Source organism: Wolffia australiana, chromosome 5, assembly GCF_029677425.1.
Source record: "Wolffia australiana isolate 7733 chromosome 5, ASM2967742v1".
NCBI classification, from domain to species: Eukaryota; Viridiplantae; Streptophyta; class Magnoliopsida; order Alismatales; family Araceae; genus Wolffia; species Wolffia australiana.
The window spans coordinates 307,501-325,652 of record NC_135839.1 but is presented as its reverse complement, the minus strand read 5'-3'; the positions used below and the strand labels follow the sequence as shown (position 1 = coordinate 325,652).

Here is an 18,152-nt window from a genome sequence, read left to right as displayed (position 1 = left end):
TAGTAAAGAGAGGTTCAATTCCTGAATGCACAATCTGCTCAAATTTATATTTGTTTAAGAAATTAATCTCCGTAGTTTTGCAAATTATCATCGTATAAATTCCTCATAGTGGAGGTTCATGAGAAAATTTTATTTGATTTATTGCATTGATTCCATGAGCAAAGATATAGACTGGATCTGACTCAGACGAGACTGATCCTTAGGTATAGGTTAATTTTTTTGCTTAAGCTTACTCTTAGACTGTCATTCCCTAATTCTAGCGGGTTTGAGATTTTTTGCACAAAATGGTCTTTTTACTAACATGGGGTATTCTGTTCAAGGCCAAGACTTTTTTGTATTATATCTACACTTGCTTTATAACATAACAAAATTCTATCTTGGAGTTAGCTAATGAGAGCAGTTTCTCAAAGATTTCAGACTGGAGAACGAGGTAGAAGAGTAGACTAAATAGTGAGGGGTGTGTGAAAGAGGCAAGAAAAGAAAATGGAATCTAATGTACAAGAAGGTAAAGAAGAAACCAGTAAACGCTGGCTTTGGGTATTATTTGTTCCTCTGTTAGAATGACATAAATGACAGAAATTAGCAGGCCTCCCACAAAGAGGCAGATGTTTATTCTCTCTTTATTTAATTACAATTTCAATAAGATTTTCTCTTAGGAATTAATTTACAGTTAAATGATTCATATAGTTTCTCTCTCGTCCAGCTCATTTTACTCATTCATTTGGACCGTGTTAGAAACAGTGAATAATAATAATAATAATAATAAAATAAGGCTAAATTGAAATGCTAGAATCCAAGTACCTTTCTTATCAGAAATAGAGAAAAAATGCAAAACCAATTGATTCATTTAAAAATCCATGATCATACTTAAAGAAAAGCTCTAATCAGATGCTTCTTAAATCAACAGATATAATCACCCATCAATTTTGTGAATATTTTCTCAGTCCTTGAAACACTACTAATTTCTCTGTATTTTCTCAACTGCAACACATAATTCCTCGTTAATTGAAGCGGCAACTAAAGCGTGAGATAGACTTTGAGAGGGAGTTCCTATCCAGAATAGAAAAACAGATAGGGATCTGGGAAGGGGCCGAAGAGGAAACGACATGGCGAAGCCCACCCCACAGATTTTCTGCATCGGCACGGCGGACACCAAGCTCAACGAGCTTCTCTACCTCTCCACTTCCCTCCGCTCCCATCTCACCCGCTTCTCCTCTTCCCAGGTATATTCTTCTATCTCTCTATCTCTCTATCTCTCATCATTTCTATATCTCTCTGTATATGTATCTCTCCGTCTCCCTATATCTCTTTCTATGTACGTATCTCTCGATCAATCTCTCTCTCTCTCTCTAACTTTCTCTCTTTTATTTCTATTATTTCTCCCTAATTTTCTCTCTTCGATCTCTGTATCCCTTTCTATCTACGTATCTCTCCGTCTCCCTATATCTCTTTCTATCTACGTATCTCTCTACTTATCTCTCTCTCTAACTTTCTCTCTTTTATTTCTTTATCCCTTTGTCTCTTCGATCTCTATATCCCTTTCTATCTACGTATCTCTCCGTCTCCCTATATCTCTTTCTATCTACTTATCTCTCTACTTATCTCTCTCTCTCTAACTTTCTCTCTTTTATTTCTTAATCTCTTTCTCTCTTCGATCTCTATATCCCTTTCTATCTACGTATCTCTCCGTCTCTCTGAAACTCTTTCTGTCTACGTATCTCTCTCTCTACTTTTCTCTCTTGTATCTATATATCTCTCCCTAACTTTCTCTCTTCGACCTCTATATCCCTTTCTATCTACGTATCTCCCCGTCTCTTTCTATCTACGTATCTCTCTCTCTAACTTTCTCGCTTTTATCTCCATATCTCTCTCTCTTCGATCTCTATATCCCTTCCAATCTATCGGTCTCTCCATCTCTCTACCTATATTTCTCTGTAGCTTTCTCTCTTGTATCTCTTAATATCTCTCGGACTTTCTCTCTTCGACCTCTATATCCCTTTCTATCTACGTAGCTCTCTATCTCTCTACCTATCTCTCTCCCTAACTCTCTATCTTCGATCTCAACATCACTTTATAACTTTCTCTCTCCTATCTCTGTCTCTGTAACTTCTCTCTTCCATCACTATTTCCATCTCTGTCTAACTTCTTCTCTTCTGTCTTTATTTATCTCTCCCTCCAACTCTCTCTTTTCTATCTTTATCTTTCTCTCTGTCAAACTTCCATTCCATCCACCCATCCATCAGTCCATCCGTCCGTCCATCCATCCATCCATCCCGTCTATCTATCTATCTATCTATCTATCTCTATGTTTCTCTCTCTCTATGTATCTATTTATTTTTCTCTAACTCTCTGTCTTCTATCTCATTCCATCCTTCGATCTTTCTATCTATCCATCTATTTATCTATCTCTTTCTCACCAGTTCTCTCTTCTTCTCTATCTGTCTCTTTCTCATCAACTCTCTCTTCTATCTCTATCTTTGTCTCTCTCTAACTTCCATCCATTCATCCATCATCTATCTATCTCTTTCTCTCTATCATGTATCTCTAACTCCCTGTCTTCTATCAATCTCTTTCCATACATCCATCCATCCATCCATCCATCTATCTCTCTCTCCAACTCTCTTCTCTCTATCTTTCTCTCTCTCTAACTTCCATCCATACATCCATCCATCCATCTATCTCTCTCTCCAACTCTCTCTTCTCTCTATCTTTCTCTCTCTCTAACTTCAATCCATACATCCATCCATCCATCTATCTCTCTCTCCAACTCTCTCTTCTCTCTATCTTTCTCTCTCTCTAACTTCCATCCATTCATCCATCATCTATCTATCTCTTTCTCTCTATCATGTATCTCTAACTCCCTGTCTTCTATCAATCTCTTTCCATACATACATCCATCCATCCATCCATCCATCTATCTCTCTCTCCAACTCTCTTCTCTCTAACTTTCATCCATCCATCCATCTATCTTTCTCTTTCTCTCCAACTCTCTCTTCTCTCTATCTTTCTCTCTCTCTAGCTTTCATCCATCCATCCATCCATCGATCCATCTATCTATCCATCTATCTATCTATCCATCCATCCATCCATCCATCTATCTATCCATCCATCCATCCATCTATCTATCCATCCATCCATCCATCCATCCATCCATCAGTATTGGTTTCTGGGTTTTTTTTCACAAAGTGATGAGCGATGACGGACGGGGGAGAGAACTCAACGAGGGGGGGTGGCAGGTGGAGATCACGATCGTGGACGTCTCGCTGGGGGAGAAGAAGGAGATCGAGCGCACTGATGGGTTCAAGCTGGTGCCCCGAAGCGCCCTTCTTGCCTCCTCCGCCCCGTCTCTCGCCGGCCTCGACCGTGGCCGGGCCGCGGCCGCGATGGCCGAAGCTCTCCGCGCATTTCTCACAAAAACCCACGAAAAGATGGAGTCTTTCCTCGTCGCCGTGGTCGGCCTGGGCGGCAGCGGCGGCACCGCCCTGCTGGCGCCCGCCATGAGAGCCCTCCCGCTGGGGCTGCCCAAGCTCATCGTCTCCACCGTGGCCAGCGGCCAGACTGAGCACTACGTGGCGGCCTCTGATTTGCTGCTCTTCCCCTCCGTCGTGGACTTGTGCGGGCTCAACGCCGTCAGCCGCGCGGTGCTCGGCGGCGCGGCGGCGGCGGCGGCGGGGATGGCGGCGGGGAGGCTGCGGCTGCTGCTGCAGCGGCAGGAAGGGGGGGAAGGGGGACACGTGGACGGCGGAGATGGGTTTGAGGGGAGGAGGGGGACGGTGGGGATTACGATGTTCGGGGTGACGACGGAGTGCGGGGAGAGGGTGGCGGAGAGGCTGAGGGAGGAGGGGTTTGAGACGCTGGTGTTCCACGCGACTGGCACGGGGGGGAGGGCCATGGAGGATCTCGTCCGCAGGGGCTTCGTCCAGGTTCTGCGTGGGCTTTTGGGATTGATGATCATGCCGTCATCTTCCTTATCCTCATCATGATCATCATCCTCGTATTCCTCATCATCATCATCATCATCATCATCATCATCTTCCATATCATCATCATCATCCACGTATTCCTTATCATCATCATCATCATCATCTTCCATGTCATCATCATCATCATCCACGTATTCCTTATCATCATCATCATCATCATCTTCCACGTCATCATCATCATCACCATCATCTTCCATGTCATCATCATCATCATCCACGTATTCCTTATCATCATCATCATCGTCATCTTCCATGTCATCATCATCATCACCATCATCTTCCATGTCATCATCATCATCATCCACGTATTCCTTATCATCATCATCATCATCTTCCATGTCATCATCATCATCATCATCATCATCATCATCATCATCATCATCATCATCATCATCATCATCATCGTCATCATCCTCGTATTCCTTATCATCATCATCATCATCTTCCTTATCACCATCGTCATCATCCACATATTCCTTATCATCATCATCATCTTCCTTATCATCATCATGATTATCCACGTATTCCTTGTAATCATCATCATCTTCCTAATATTCCTTATCATCATCATCGTCATCATCCTCGTATTCCTCATGATCATCATCATCATCATCCTCATATTCCTCATGATCATCATCATCCTCATATTCCTCATGATCATCATCATCCTCATATTCCTCATGTTCATCATCATCATCATCATCATCCTCGAATTCCTCATGATGATGATGATCGTCATGATCCTCATATTCCTCGTGATCATCATCATCATCATCATCATCATGATCCTTTTATTCCTTATAATCATCATCATCATCCTCATCGTCATCTACTTCCTTATCATCATCATCGTCATCATCATCTTCTTCTTCTTCCTGGTTTTTTTCTTAGTCATCACCATTTTCATCGCATCATCCTCTTTTTCCTTATCATCATCATCATCATCGTCATCTTTGTCTTCTTCTTCTTCTTCTTTACCATCATGATCATGATTATGATCACAATGATTAGGACAATCACCATGATTATCTTCATCTTTCTCATCACCGTCATCGCCATCGCCATCGCCATCACCATCACCGTCATAGCCATGATCGGCACACGCATCTGTCTCTTAGCTCTAACTGTCGGGGCCATACATAGGGGGTCTTGGACATCACCACGACGGAGGTGGCAGACTACGTTGTTGGAGGGGTGATGCCCTGCAATGCCTCACGCTTTGACACCATCCTCGAGAAGAAGATCCCCTTCGTCCTTAGCGTTGGCGCTCTCGACATGGTCAACTTCGGCCCCATGCCCACCGTCCCCTCTCACTTTGCTGACCGAAAGTTCCACATCCATAACCCACAGGTTTACTCTGTTAAGATTCAAGTGCCCACTACTTTGCGAAAAGCTATAGCTTATATGTAGCTAGTGTGGTCATTTATTTCTTAATTTAGGCATTATGCTTTCTTCAAAATTCCTCTTCAACTTACTTGTCTTTGCATTTTAAGATTCAATCGCTTAGCACCATGCTAGAATCTATAGTTTTTATCATGGGTGCTACTTTTGCTATGAACCTTTTCAGCTCAAAGCTGTGGTGATCAAAGATCATGGCTTTACCTTGTTGCACTCCTTGGGTCAATGCAGGTGACACTGATGCGGACAACAACTGAGGAGAACCAGAAATTTGCGGAATTCATTGCCGAGAAGCTGAATCAGTCATCGTCGAGCCTGCGGGTCTGTCTCCCGGAGAAGGGTGTCTCTGCGCTGGATGCCCCCGGGCAGCCCTTCTATGACCCACAAGTCAGAGATGCTCTCTTCTGCGGATTAGAACAACTGGTGCACCAGAATGACTCGCGTCAGGTATCCAGAAAATCGGGATGATGTGGATGATAAGGAAGAAGAAAATGATCATGACGATCGCTATGATAAGAAAGAGGAAGAAATTAATGCTCATGACAAAGAAGATTGTAATGATGATCACAATGACTTTAATAAAGAAGAAGAAAATGATGATGATGACCTTGATCATGATCATGATGCTCATGACTATGATAAAGAAGAAGAATGATGATGATGATGATGTCGGTTTAATCTGAGCTCAGGTGAGTTCAAATTACAGGTGAGGAAGTACCCCTATCACATCAACGACCCCGAGTTTGCCGCAGCCTTGGTTGAGTCGTTCTTGGAAGTTGCGGGCGGGGGAGGGAAAGATGAGAGTCCTGCATCTCTGCCTGCCGTTGATCCAGGAAGAAAGGTCTCCTCCAGGTCCAGAGAGATCATCTTGAAAAGTCCAGTTGACTTTCCTGATGCTAAGAAAGGTAAAAAGAAACTCTGGAAAAAATTGGATTCTTTTACCTGTTTCAAGGTTTGATGGTGTTTACTGATTTGGGGGGCAGAGACACTGGAGAGAACGAATGGGATATTGAGGCAGCTGCAGGAGCAAATAAGGAGAGGGGAGGCAATTATTGGGGCGGGAGCAGGTACAGGCATCTCGGCCAAGTTTGAAGAAGCCGGCGGTGTTGATCTGATTGTCATCTACAACTCGGGGAGATTTCGGATGGCTGGAAGAGGTTCCTTGGCAGGGCTCCTTCCCTTTGCTGATGCCAATGCGGTTGTACTTGATATGGCCAATGAAGTGCTGCCCGTAAGTTCTCTCTCTCTCTCTCTCTCTCTCTCTCTCTCTCTCTCTTGGGTCAGCCATAATTGACTTATGTGGTCGAGGAGGATTGACATTGGTTGTGGTAAAGGTGGTGAAGAGAGTTCCAGTTCTGGCGGGGGTGTGCGGCACCGATCCGTTCCGGCGGATGGATGTGTTTCTACGTCAGGTGGAGCAGGTCGGCTTTGCTGGTGTGCAGAACTTCCCCACTGTTGGCCTCATTGATGGGAATTTCCGCCATAACTTGGAAGAAACGGGCATGGGCTATGGGTCTGTACCTTCCCTCAATGCTTAAATTTATTTAGTCTTTAGCAATTTATTTTTCTTTTAATTTTCCTTGGTTACTCAGTGTGGACGTTTGTATGATCAGGAAAGCAGATGATCATGGGGCTCTGGTGACCGTTGACCTTTGATAGATTTTTATTTTAATTTATTTCATTTAACTCATTTAGGAGTTGCGCATGATCAGGTGAAGCAGATGATCATGGGGCTCTGATGCCCGTTGACCTCTGATAGGTTTCTAATTTTATTTATTTATTTTGATGACCAAGTTTGGTCTTACGGATGATCAGGGAAGCAGATGACCATGGGCCTCTGATGAACATTGACCTTTGATAGCTTTTTATTCAGTTTGATTTTAATTTTAGTTGGTAAGTTTGGTGTTACGGATGATCAGGGAGGCAGATGATCATGGGGCTTCGGTAACAGCTGATCTATGGTGGACTTTTTTGTATTTGTGTTTTAATTTTTGTTGGTCAGTTTGGTGGTACGGATGATCAGGAAATAGGTGATAATGGGGCTTTGACGACCGACCTTTGGTTGGCTTTAAAATTACTTTATTTTGTTACTGTTGAGATAAATATGATCAGGTAAGGGCATGACACAAGTTTCTGATGAACGAGTTGGCTTTCATGTTACCTAGATTGCATTACTACGATCGAGAAAGCACAAAGGATTCTGATGACCCTGTTGACTTCTGGATGCATTTTCATTTTATTTTCTTTTGTCACTATGAAAGCAACATGATCATAAAAGTGGATGGCATCATCCTCATTATCTACAACTTTAGACTGACCAAGATAAGAAACGTAAAATTTTAATGATAGAAGTACCCCTGGAGGGGTCTAGGATCTTATTGATAGCACTGGCTTCTTTGACAACTCTGTTAAAATTGAGAATCCCATTGAGTTTTGGACAGTTCTTCATTATTCTTTTTGGGTTAGGTTGGAGGCATAGAAGACCTAGAAAGCACATGGCATGCGCTTCGTAGGCATGCGATGACTTTTGGACGGTACCTGTTTTGTGGATAGTGTGAAGTTGGAGATGATCTTGCAAAGTGCATGACCTGGGTTCCTTTATCTGTCGGATTTTCTGATAGGATCCTTGGTAGGATCCTCAACCTACCTCGAGGGTAGTTTCGTCATATTAGCCCACAGGAGCATTTCAGTCATTTGGCTATTTTGTATTTCCTTTAAATAGGGATGCCCTCCCTTTAGGAGGGCAGCCAAGAAGTATGAAGTAAGGTCTCTTGTGTCCCCTTTCCAAGTCTGGCTCCTCTCTCCCTCTCCATGATCCCCATTCTCGTGATTGTCTCTTCCTCACCGCATCTTCAGGTGTCTCATCCTCGGCTGATCCCTACCCCTCTGTTTGGCCTCCTCTTGAATCCTTCCCGATTCTTTTCTTCACCCCGGGAACTCTTGTTATCCTTCAATTACATCGGAGACGATACATCCTTAGTCGGGACCATATCATTTTCTTCAGTCTTTTTTCCATATTTTCCCAGTTATGAGATGGAGATGATCTGGAAAGTGCATTTCATTACATGGGCTTTGATATGTTTTTCTCAAGAACGTATCAACGATGCCCAATAAAAGAACTCGGTAAGATTAGCCACATGTGGGACACTCTCTCGCATGTGTGACAAGGTCTATAAATAAAGAGAAGGAGGAAGGAGGACAACATCTTCTAAGAAGTTGGTTACTCTATTGGGCAGCTACGGCTGAAGGCAACTGCAGCCAGAGGGAAAGACTGTTCCATCTTTCTCAGTCCATATTTCCTTTTCTTCATTCTACCTATCGTCATTCTCTCTCCCTATCCGCATCTTGCTGCAGAACTCGGATCTCCATCTTGATCTGAAGGAACATTGTACATCTGGATATTCATTTTCATTTATTCTTCTTGAATTTTCAATTCTGGAAATAGTGTTCAAGGAAGCTTTATCACAGGAAATTCCGAGCTAATACTGACGACAGTATCAGGCTTCTTGATAGCCTACTTGACATCCCTTTATTTTTTCTTTTTGGTCAGTTTTGGAGGGGATGATCAAAGAAGCAGGTGTGATATCTTCTTGATGATCCATCGATTTATGGGCTACTCTACCTTTTTTAGTTTTTGGCCAATTTGGAGGAGGAGATCCGTTGATCAGTTAACCAGTTGTCATACCTTCTTGATGACCTGCTGACTTATGGGATACTCTTTATTTTTACTTTTTATTTTTTGGCCAATTTGAAAGAGGAGATGATCAATTAACCATATGTCATACCTTTTTGATGACCCGTTGACTTAAGGGTTACTCTTTGTTTTTACTTTGAATTTTTTGGCCAATTTGAAGGAGGAGATGATCAATTAACCAGATGTCATACCTTGTTGATGACCCGTCGACTTAAGGGCTACTCTTTGTTTTTACTTTTTATTTTTTGGTCGATTTGGAGGAGGAAATGATCAATAAACCAAATGTCATACTTTCTTCATAACCTGTTGACTTATGGGCTAGTTTTTGTTTTTACTTTTTTATTTTTGGCCAATTTGGTGTTTGAGATGCTCAATGAAGCAGACGTCATACCTTCTTGATGGCCCGTTGACTTATGGTCCTCTTTAATTTCTTTTTTTGGCAGTTTGGAAGTGGAGATGATCAAGAAAGCACATGACATGGGTTTCTTGACGACACCGTACGCGTTCAATGAAGACGAGGCCACTGAAATGGTCAAAGTGGGAGCTGACATTCTAGTGGCCCACATGGGGTTGACCATTGCAGGATCCATTGGGGCAAAGACAGCCATCTCCCTTGAAGATAGCGTTCATCGTGTGCAGGCCATTGCTGATGCTGCGAGAAAAGTCAACCCCCACATCATAGTCCTTTGCCACGGAGGTATATTGTTCAAAAATAATATTTCAGATATTTCCATCTTTTATTACCATTTCCAGTTCTGAAATCTTGTGCAGTAATCTTGATAAGGAGGTTGAAGAATAACACTTTTGTTCTTTCCTGAAGTCATCTTTTGGAGGTGTTTTGCCATGAGATTTCTGTTTGGGATATTTGTCCAATAAATTTATGTGGATTTAGTTTTGAAAATTGTTTATCCTAACAGAGATCCTGGAAGTTAACATTTAAGTCCTGGGTTGGCTTCATATTAACTCATGAACCTGACGGACTGTTAGTTCTACATTTATCCGTTTTTTCTTGGAAGAATCCATATCAGACTCTCTTTCTTTCGTAATGGCAGAAATGAGTTTATTTTCGGGTCTAGAGTTGATTTTTATCTATCGTCACTTATTTTGGGGATATATACATCAACGATGAAATTTTACGGGTGTTAGAGTTGTGATTTCTTTGGAGATGAAGCAATTAAAATTAAATTGGAGAATGAATCACGTTTTATCTCTTTTCCCGTTCATATTTTGTATTAATATTCGTTAATTTCTTCGTTTGGATGCTTTAATCTAATAAATTAACTATTTTTAATTATAAAATATGATAGGATGGTGTCTGTTTATGTACTGTTTTTTCTATATTCTGCAGATTTATAAAACATACGTTTAAATTTCTTGCGATAACAATCATTTGTTCAATTTACTCTTTTCAGTAGACAGTATGACAGAAATCGTCCTGCTTTTTCTTGTTTTTAATTTCTTGCGTAAAACTTGCATTATGTTTGTCTCTCTGTCTCTCTCAAGATCTGAAGAAGAAACTTAAGGCGGAGTTGAAATATGAGTGCATGCAGGTCCAATATCAGGAGTGAAGGAAGCAGAATTCGTGCTGAAGAACACCACCGGCGTGCATGGGTTCTATGGAGCATCAAGCATGGAGAGGTTGCCTGTGGAGGAGGCCATTACTGGCACCGTCAAGCTCTACAAGTCTATTTCTATTGTTTGAGGCTCCTTTCCCATCTTTGATATCTTCCACCATGTGATAAAGTTGTCAGATATATGGTAAAGTCGGGTCATAGCCAATATCACCTCTCTCTCTAATGTCTCTTCCAGACTTTGTGACACCATTCTCTTTTTTTCTGTGCTAAAGCCTTAATTAGTTGGTTTCTGTTCCAGTTTTTAATTAATTTTTCAGAGAATCTACCTTTCCCCATGCTACATGAATTAATCCCAGGAACCCTTTATCTAGGCATTTATAGGTTGCATATTTTTTTTATTTTCATAATCAAGTTTTACACGAAGTTTACTTCTGAACTTACCTGGGTCCCGAACTTTTTATGTGCTTCTGTAGACCTCGGATTTTTTGTTTTCCAAGGAAACTGCTTTCACTAGGCCAATGTGTAGTGAATGAAAGATCACGTTCCATATTTCTTGATTATCAAATATTAACTGCCCATTTGATGGGTCAGGGGGTTACCCAGAGGGAGACGAAGAGGCATGAAATGCACCTACTTTCAAGTAGTCCAGTCGTTCTGATTTGAATCGGAAGAAGATAAAAGAAAGATCTTCCAAAGCAATGAGCCGAAAGCGACATTTTGCAATTATTGAGTTCTTGTAATCAGATATGTTATGTTATAATGAAATAAAGAGGAGTAATAAAATAAAAAAAATTAGATTGACTTAAGCAGTTCAGAAAAAAAGGTTATTCATAGGTAGATGATACATTGAAACATTGTTATACCAAAAGCCATAGAGATTATGTTGGATGACCATCAATTGATTCTTTTACCATTTATAATTTAAATGATGATGTACATCAAGTTACTCTTAACTCAGGGAAAGAGGATAAAAATTAGATGGATCATATTTCCAAAGCCCTAAATAAAATACATAAATGAAGTCCTATTGATTAGACTACAAAAAGTCTAGATATTGTAAGAAAAAATTGTATCAGTTCATAGTTATATTACCTATCCATATTCTAATTTACCGTATGCTGATGTATCAAAGACTTACCCAACATGAATTCCTACAGGAGAAGAGATTTAGAGACCTTACTAATGAATTTGGTCTACATATGAACCTTGAATATTTTAAACCTCTTATTAAGGTCTAATGTGCGCCAGAGAGGAATGAATATGTCACTCCAAAAACATCAGTGCATGGAGTGATCTTTGCTAAAAATAATCATTGGATTCCAATTGAGAAAACAATATTTAAACATGTTTTAAAGTCTAAAGCTATAAATGGTATTATATTTTTGGTTAATCACATGGGGATGTGAAATGTAAAGACTCCTTGTGTCACTAGCTCTTTTCCCCTTATGATGATTTTCAGCCAAATGCATGAAATTGGTAGTGGCGTTACAACTTACCCAATACATCTATGACTTAATCTCTTTCACAACTAACTCAATCTCTATTTGGCACCTGCAGTTGACACGGTCGGTAACATTGAAATTACCTTGTGTCATTATTCAAATAATTCATTAAAATATGATTTAATATGCCTTTCTAATATCCGTAAATATTTATTCCATGTGTGAGACGAGCCTAAAAGATATGTCTGATTGAATCAAATACCATTTAGAATTTTCATACACTATGGAGCATCCAACATGAAATTCTAAATGGTACTCATTAAGTGAAACTAGAAATCAAGGACATTGAATGTTTGAAAAATTAATAATATTATTGGATAATGGTAAACCATAGTATACATTCCCTTTAGAGTGAATGTTTCACCAGCAAAGAGTTTTGGGAAAATGTAAGGGAGTGAACTAGAAAATGTTAACTCATTATAATACAACTATAATTATACTAAATTCATCATAAAAATATGAAATATTCCAGTATTGCATGTTGACATTTATCAGTTCCAGATATTGGTACTTTACTAAATGACAAATAATATTCCTTGTAATAAATTCATATAAAACATGAAGGATGTAGTTGGCTCAGTTTTGGAAATCAGACTATTCACGATAAATAACTGATAAGGTAAGATGTTGGGACATGTTAAAGGGTTATTTTCCTCTTTTATAACTGAAAGTATCAAGATGTGATTTTTTAGATGCTGGTCTGAGCTCACTCACAAATGAAAAATTCAAGTATTATTTGTAGTTGTTACCTAAAAAGTCATTTATATGATCTTGAAAGATCCTATTAGTTATATCTATATCTTCCCAATCTTTACATTCACCTAATTTTTATAATACAATAAAAGTAATAAGATAAAAAATATTGTTACATTATTAATACTACCAGTAGGAGTCATTGCATCCAACATCAGATGATGTGATGATAACTAATATGATGATGTTACATCATCATTGATGACATCAAATATGTGGTGATAAATTTGTGTTTTATAATTTATTTTACTATTTATGTCAAGAATATGAAAAAAAAAGTATCACTTATTCATGTTGAAAATGAAATTAACACAGTTTTTTAACTGGTCTTAACTAATAGGGTTTAATGATTTATGAACTAACCCCACTCGATTCTTGTTAATATTTTTTATGATTTCCTTGGAGTTTCATTGTATGGAAGGACTGAGGTAATTAGAATACTAATGATATATGAATAATGAAAGTGAGCTGGAGCTAAAACATAATGAAGCCCGCTATGGAGCAAGCCCAATCCTGATCCCAAAAAGAGCTTAAGCCCAATCAAAGGAGGGGACAATTTTAAAGAGAAATTCAAGTGAATGATTACTTTCCCTTTCCTATAAAGGGGGAAAAACTGACTGGCCAGATTTCCAAATCCAGGTCACACATTATAGGTTTCTCACATTGAGAATCTGGGATAACTATTTATGCCCCTTTTCTCTTACATTGTAAACATCCCTGAATTTTTGTCCCAAAATTGTTTTGGCGGCCTTGAGTGTATCAGTTTCTTGGATCCACTCTTTTTGACTGTTAAGTTGTGTGACAAGTGATTTTATCAATACCTGACAATCCAAAACGTCCATTGAACTAAAATTTTGGCGAAGCTTTTTTCTTTGATCCCAATATCCATCTATGATATTTGATATATAATGCCACAAATTTGTAAAGTATCTTTGAACTTGATTCCTACATTTGTAGGCTTAGAGAAAGAGGGTGAGTTAGATACACAAAGATGTTGTCGGTAATCTTGGTTGATTGAAGGGAACACAAATAGAAGAAGTGGAGTTCACCTGAATCACCACCTCGCTAAGGTCCTGGCGGAATATAAGGACCTAAGGATTTCTTACTTGCCTTACATTTTTCTTCTTCATCAACACCATCTAGCTTAGATACACATATCTTTCCATCAAATCACATCCCAAAATATTATCCACTTCCATATTTCCATACCTTACCCTCCTACCCTTCCTTAGTTTATATATCTATTTTGTATGAAATTATATACGTACACGGATCTATATTTCTCTATCCCCCTTCACATACCTCCATTTGTCCTACACTCCATTCTTCATATCTTTCTTCCTTTTTCTGTCTTTACATTCACAAACTCTATTTCAATCTTTCATATTCATTTTCATTGTCTCTATAAATATTTTCCACCACCTTCTCACCTCATGATTTTCTTTTTTCTGTCTCTTAACTTATAAGTATCACTTCTCACCACCTTCATTGCCACTTAAATAGTAATTGTTTTCTGATCACTTTTACCTGTGGAGAAGACCCTTACTCATCACTCAATATCAATATTCCAATGAATAAAATTTTAAAAAATTACTGCTTAAACTGAAATGTCACCAGGAAATTACAACCTCAAAATTAAGGTATCAAAATGTCAGACATCCCTATAGAGTGTCTCTTTCATGGCACCATACAATGACCAGGATTTTTGTGGAAGACATATTGTTAACCTATTTATCCTCTGTTTTGTGCCAAAGACTAGGATTAGGCTAGGATGATATTCAAAGTCAGCGGGAATTTCCACTTACTTGAATTTGATAACTTGTCCCTGGCTTGGATATATTGCCATGATACTTGATGGATATCTAAAGAAGAATTTTTCACTGGGGATGATAGATTATTTAATACAAAGCTAGCGAAAGCTAATAAATTTTCGGGTGACAAGAATGGTCCACTACAGCTCAAAGGGAGGGAGACACAATCTTTCTTGAAGGTTGGTCCAGGGGCTCAGGAAAATGAACGAGTTCTGAGATATAGAAACAGATCCCTGTGGACTTTTATTGGTGCTTGGGGGCAGTTCCAACATCTCTGAAAATACCCATGCACCTATCTATGGCATGCTTTCCTGACACTAGTAATGGAACATGTAGGAGAACAAAAAACTAAGATTTGAGATAAGCAGGGAAAAATCTGCTCATTGTGATTTGACCCACCTTTTTCAAGAGCCCAATATGCTAGCAAGTTTAAGTTGAAGTATTAGACCACCTGGACTGCTTGAGGATCACAAACATAAGCCCATCTGACTGCACAAGAGTCAGCAAAATCTGTCTGATGATCTGCTGTAGGACTGCCTGACATTCCCAAAGACTATTGCTTCTGTATAAAGGAGAACCTACTAGTATCTGTGGCTGACAAATTACTCACCTTGCCTACCCATTGATCAACAGTTATAGGGGAGAATCCCATACTAAAGAAGAGAAAAAATCAGACAGATACGTATCTTGTTTAGGATTGCTTTGGTGGGCCATGGCTGGTTTTCTTGGATTTCTTACTTGCCTACTCAGTGAGGAATTGTCTCCATTGACCTCTGGGTCCCAATTGACCAACCATCTTACTGGGCAGTCGTAGTCTTCTTGGGATGGTCAAAGGTTCAATATTTTTTTTTCAAGTACCTAAAAGTCAACTCACCGTTGAACAGAAAGCCCACCCACCTGATGCCAAAAATTATAAATAATAATTTACATTGAGAAAGATAGTATTATCAATCTCCCAGGTGCAAATTTATTTGAAGAGAAAGAATCTTTAAGATGTACGTTTTAAGATTTATTTCATGATAAAAGTTAAAATTCGCGATTTTGAAATTACCATATTTAAAAATTGATTCTGTGATGTCTTAAAATGATTTAAGGTTATTAATACACGATGATATGATGCACAAATAACATATTATCATCCCTCGTGAAATAGCACCCTCTATGTCTCCTTATAGCTTATGCTGGCCGCCCACATTTTGGACTGACCTAGAAAACCCAATATTCGTAAGTATTTAGTTGGAACGAAATTGAAAATTGAATTGTTTCGCATATAACTGAAGGAAAATAATTGATTACCACCATTATCCTTTGTGGAGTTGATTAATTTATCTGAAAAGTGTACGGGATAAATCAAAGACTACCGGAAGACTGAATCATTTGTAAATCAATTATTCGTAAAGCTGGAGTGGTTTATCACGTTGAATGCAGTACAAAAATATTAGTGTTTTATAATTCATTGCCATCAATCATCTGGATAATGTTTATTCTTCCCCGGTGAATGACTGTTCCTCTATTTAATATTTTTTTAATGTCGTCACCCACGTCTTGTCTCCCCACTTGTATTTTGGCAAGTCATTCAGGGTCAAAGAGTCGATCCATTACACATTCTCTCTCTCTCTCTCTCGTACATCAGTTCACTTTACGGGTATCGTCGATGGGTTATTTCCTCGATCACGCTACCTCTTTAGATCTTATTGTTTGATGGGCAAGACCCATCACTTCGAATAAAGTGTTAGAGAGATATAGAGATTAGGTACAGGAGGGAGACGACCCATTCAAATGATGAACCGGTGAGAGGGAAATGCGTGAGCTGACATCATCATATCTGGAGCAGATGCCCGAAGATGTCAGAAGCTCGTGTGCGCGACCTATGCCTGTACTCAGACCCCGATTGGGAGCAGGTTTCCCCTGCCCGTAGAAATAGTCAAGAGTTAATGAACAGAGAGAGAGAGAGAGAAAGAGGGAGAGATAGATAGGGAGAGAGAGAGAGAGAGGCAGGGAGTGAGATAGAGAGAGAAATGGGGAGAGAAAGAGAGATGGATAGAGAAACGAGAGGGAGAGAGGCAGAGACTGAGATAGAGAGAGATAGACAGAGATAGAGAGACAGATTGGGAGAGAAAGAGAGAGATAGGGAGAGATAAGGAGAGAAGGAGAAAGATAATAAGAGATAGGGAGAGAAAGAGCGATGAAGAGAAGGAGAGCGAGAGGGACAAAGAGATAGAGAGATAGAGATAGAAGAAGAGAGAGATAGAAATAGAGATTGATAGATAGATAGAGAGAGAAGAAGAAGAGAGATTGCGGTTCTATTTTCCCGTCAGGTATAGAAGTTTGAGAGGGTACATCACTGTTGTCGCCATCCGGCGCTCAAAATTGCTTCCAAAAGGAGAATGAAATATCAGAAGACAAGAAGAAGATGTGAGGGTTGGGAAAAGGAGCTGTCAGCTTCTAGTGCGTGAAGCCGTGAACTGTTCTTTATCTCTCTTCGGTCTCTACTTGCTCAAATCCCATAGGACGACTAGAGAGAGAAAGGAAGAATGAGACTACACAGCTCGTCTTTTTGTTCAGGCGGTTCATAAGGCGGCTCCTTTCGGGGCCTTGCTACTCGTTGAATGGAAGGTGGAGAATCCCAGAGTAAGATGTACAAAATCGTGGGAACCTAAGTCACTTTCACGAAAAGAACTAGCGAACAAGCTAGAACACAGTGGATGTCAATAGACCATTAGAGGCATAAGGCGCTCGTTCTTCTCGTCAAACGATAAGAAAGATAGAGATAGAGATAGAGAGAGGGGAGATCGAGGTAATAGATAGATAGATAGATTGATACATAGAGAGATCGATAGAGATAAATAGATATATAGTTAAATGGTTAGATAGCGAGGTTGAGGGCAGCTGATGTTGAACAAGACAGATGGTCAAGTGAATGTTCAGTATATGTTATGATTTTCCCGATCGCTATGTATGGCTGGCAGACATAAAAATCGCTGCTCAAGGCTTTCGTTCTTCTTATGTAAGACAAAGACGTGAGAGAGAGAAAGATAGTTTGAACAAAGGGTTCACACACTAATTGAATTATGGAACAAAGTTAATGCTTGTTCTTAAAAGTTGGACGATAATTCTGGGTCCTTAATTAGGCAGCAACAATAATCCGACTAAAGGTATTTACCCATGAAGAATGCCGACGTTTACAGTCTGCGCATGCATTAGAAGGTCCAATAAGCGAAGGCCTAGGCATGGAGGAGCAGCGATACCTCCTCACTTTCAATGAAGCTCAGCTGGTTGGCTATGAAGGTCTCGATCCTTAGCCGAAACTCCTCACAGTCGCTCACCGCCATCTCTTCCTCTTCTTCTTCTCCTTCTTCTTCTTCTTCTTCTTCTTCTTCTTCAGTCCTCGCAGCTCCCTTCTCTTCCACGGCAGCGGAAATCGAGCAGACATGGCT

The 18,152-nt window shown here is 39.8% G+C and overlaps 2 protein-coding genes across 2 annotated transcripts in view; one reads left to right on the top strand and one right to left on the bottom strand.

Moving 5' to 3' along the window:
* Positions 1–1,009: 1,009 nt before the first annotated feature.
* On the top strand, positions 1,010–10,939 carry LOC144703302 (TIM-barrel signal transduction protein). Its single transcript, XM_078575449.1, has 9 exons — positions 1,010–1,223; positions 3,237–3,923; positions 5,127–5,333; positions 5,613–5,828; positions 6,088–6,286; positions 6,365–6,612; positions 6,716–6,894; positions 9,519–9,772; positions 10,626–10,939. Exons 1-9 carry the CDS (start codon positions 1,107–1,109, stop codon positions 10,775–10,777), a joined length of 2,259 nt encoding a protein of 752 aa, XP_078431575.1. The 5' UTR covers positions 1,010–1,106; the 3' UTR covers positions 10,778–10,939.
* A 5,382-nt stretch (positions 10,940–16,321) lies between these two features.
* Positions 16,322–18,152, bottom strand: part of LOC144703099 (tRNA-methyltransferase non-catalytic subunit trm6MTase subunit) — a 2,381-nt gene continuing 550 nt past the window's right edge. The window contains exons 1-2 of the mRNA XM_078575189.1: positions 17,964–18,152; positions 16,322–16,623 (exon numbers count right to left, since the gene is read on the bottom strand). The exon at positions 17,964–18,152 is cut by the window's right edge and continues 550 nt beyond it. Of these exons, the coding sequence (XP_078431315.1) occupies positions 16,465–16,623; positions 17,964–18,152 (348 nt within the window). The 3' untranslated portion in view covers positions 16,322–16,464. The remainder of the gene's footprint in view (positions 16,624–17,963) is intronic.

Bases quoted from the DNA above. Each gene is read 5' to 3' on its own strand.
- LOC144703302 (XM_078575449.1), top strand. From the start codon at position 1,107: ATGGCGAAGCCCACCCCACAGATTTTCTGCATCGGCACGGCGGACACC. The intron at 1,224-3,236 runs GTATATTCTTCT...GGGGGGTGGCAG, and splicing joins CCCGCTTCTCCTCTTCCCAG to GTGGAGATCACGATCGTGGA. The intron at 6,895-9,518 runs GTCTGTACCTTC...TTTTTTTGGCAG, and splicing joins GAAACGGGCATGGGCTATGG to TTTGGAAGTGGAGATGATCA.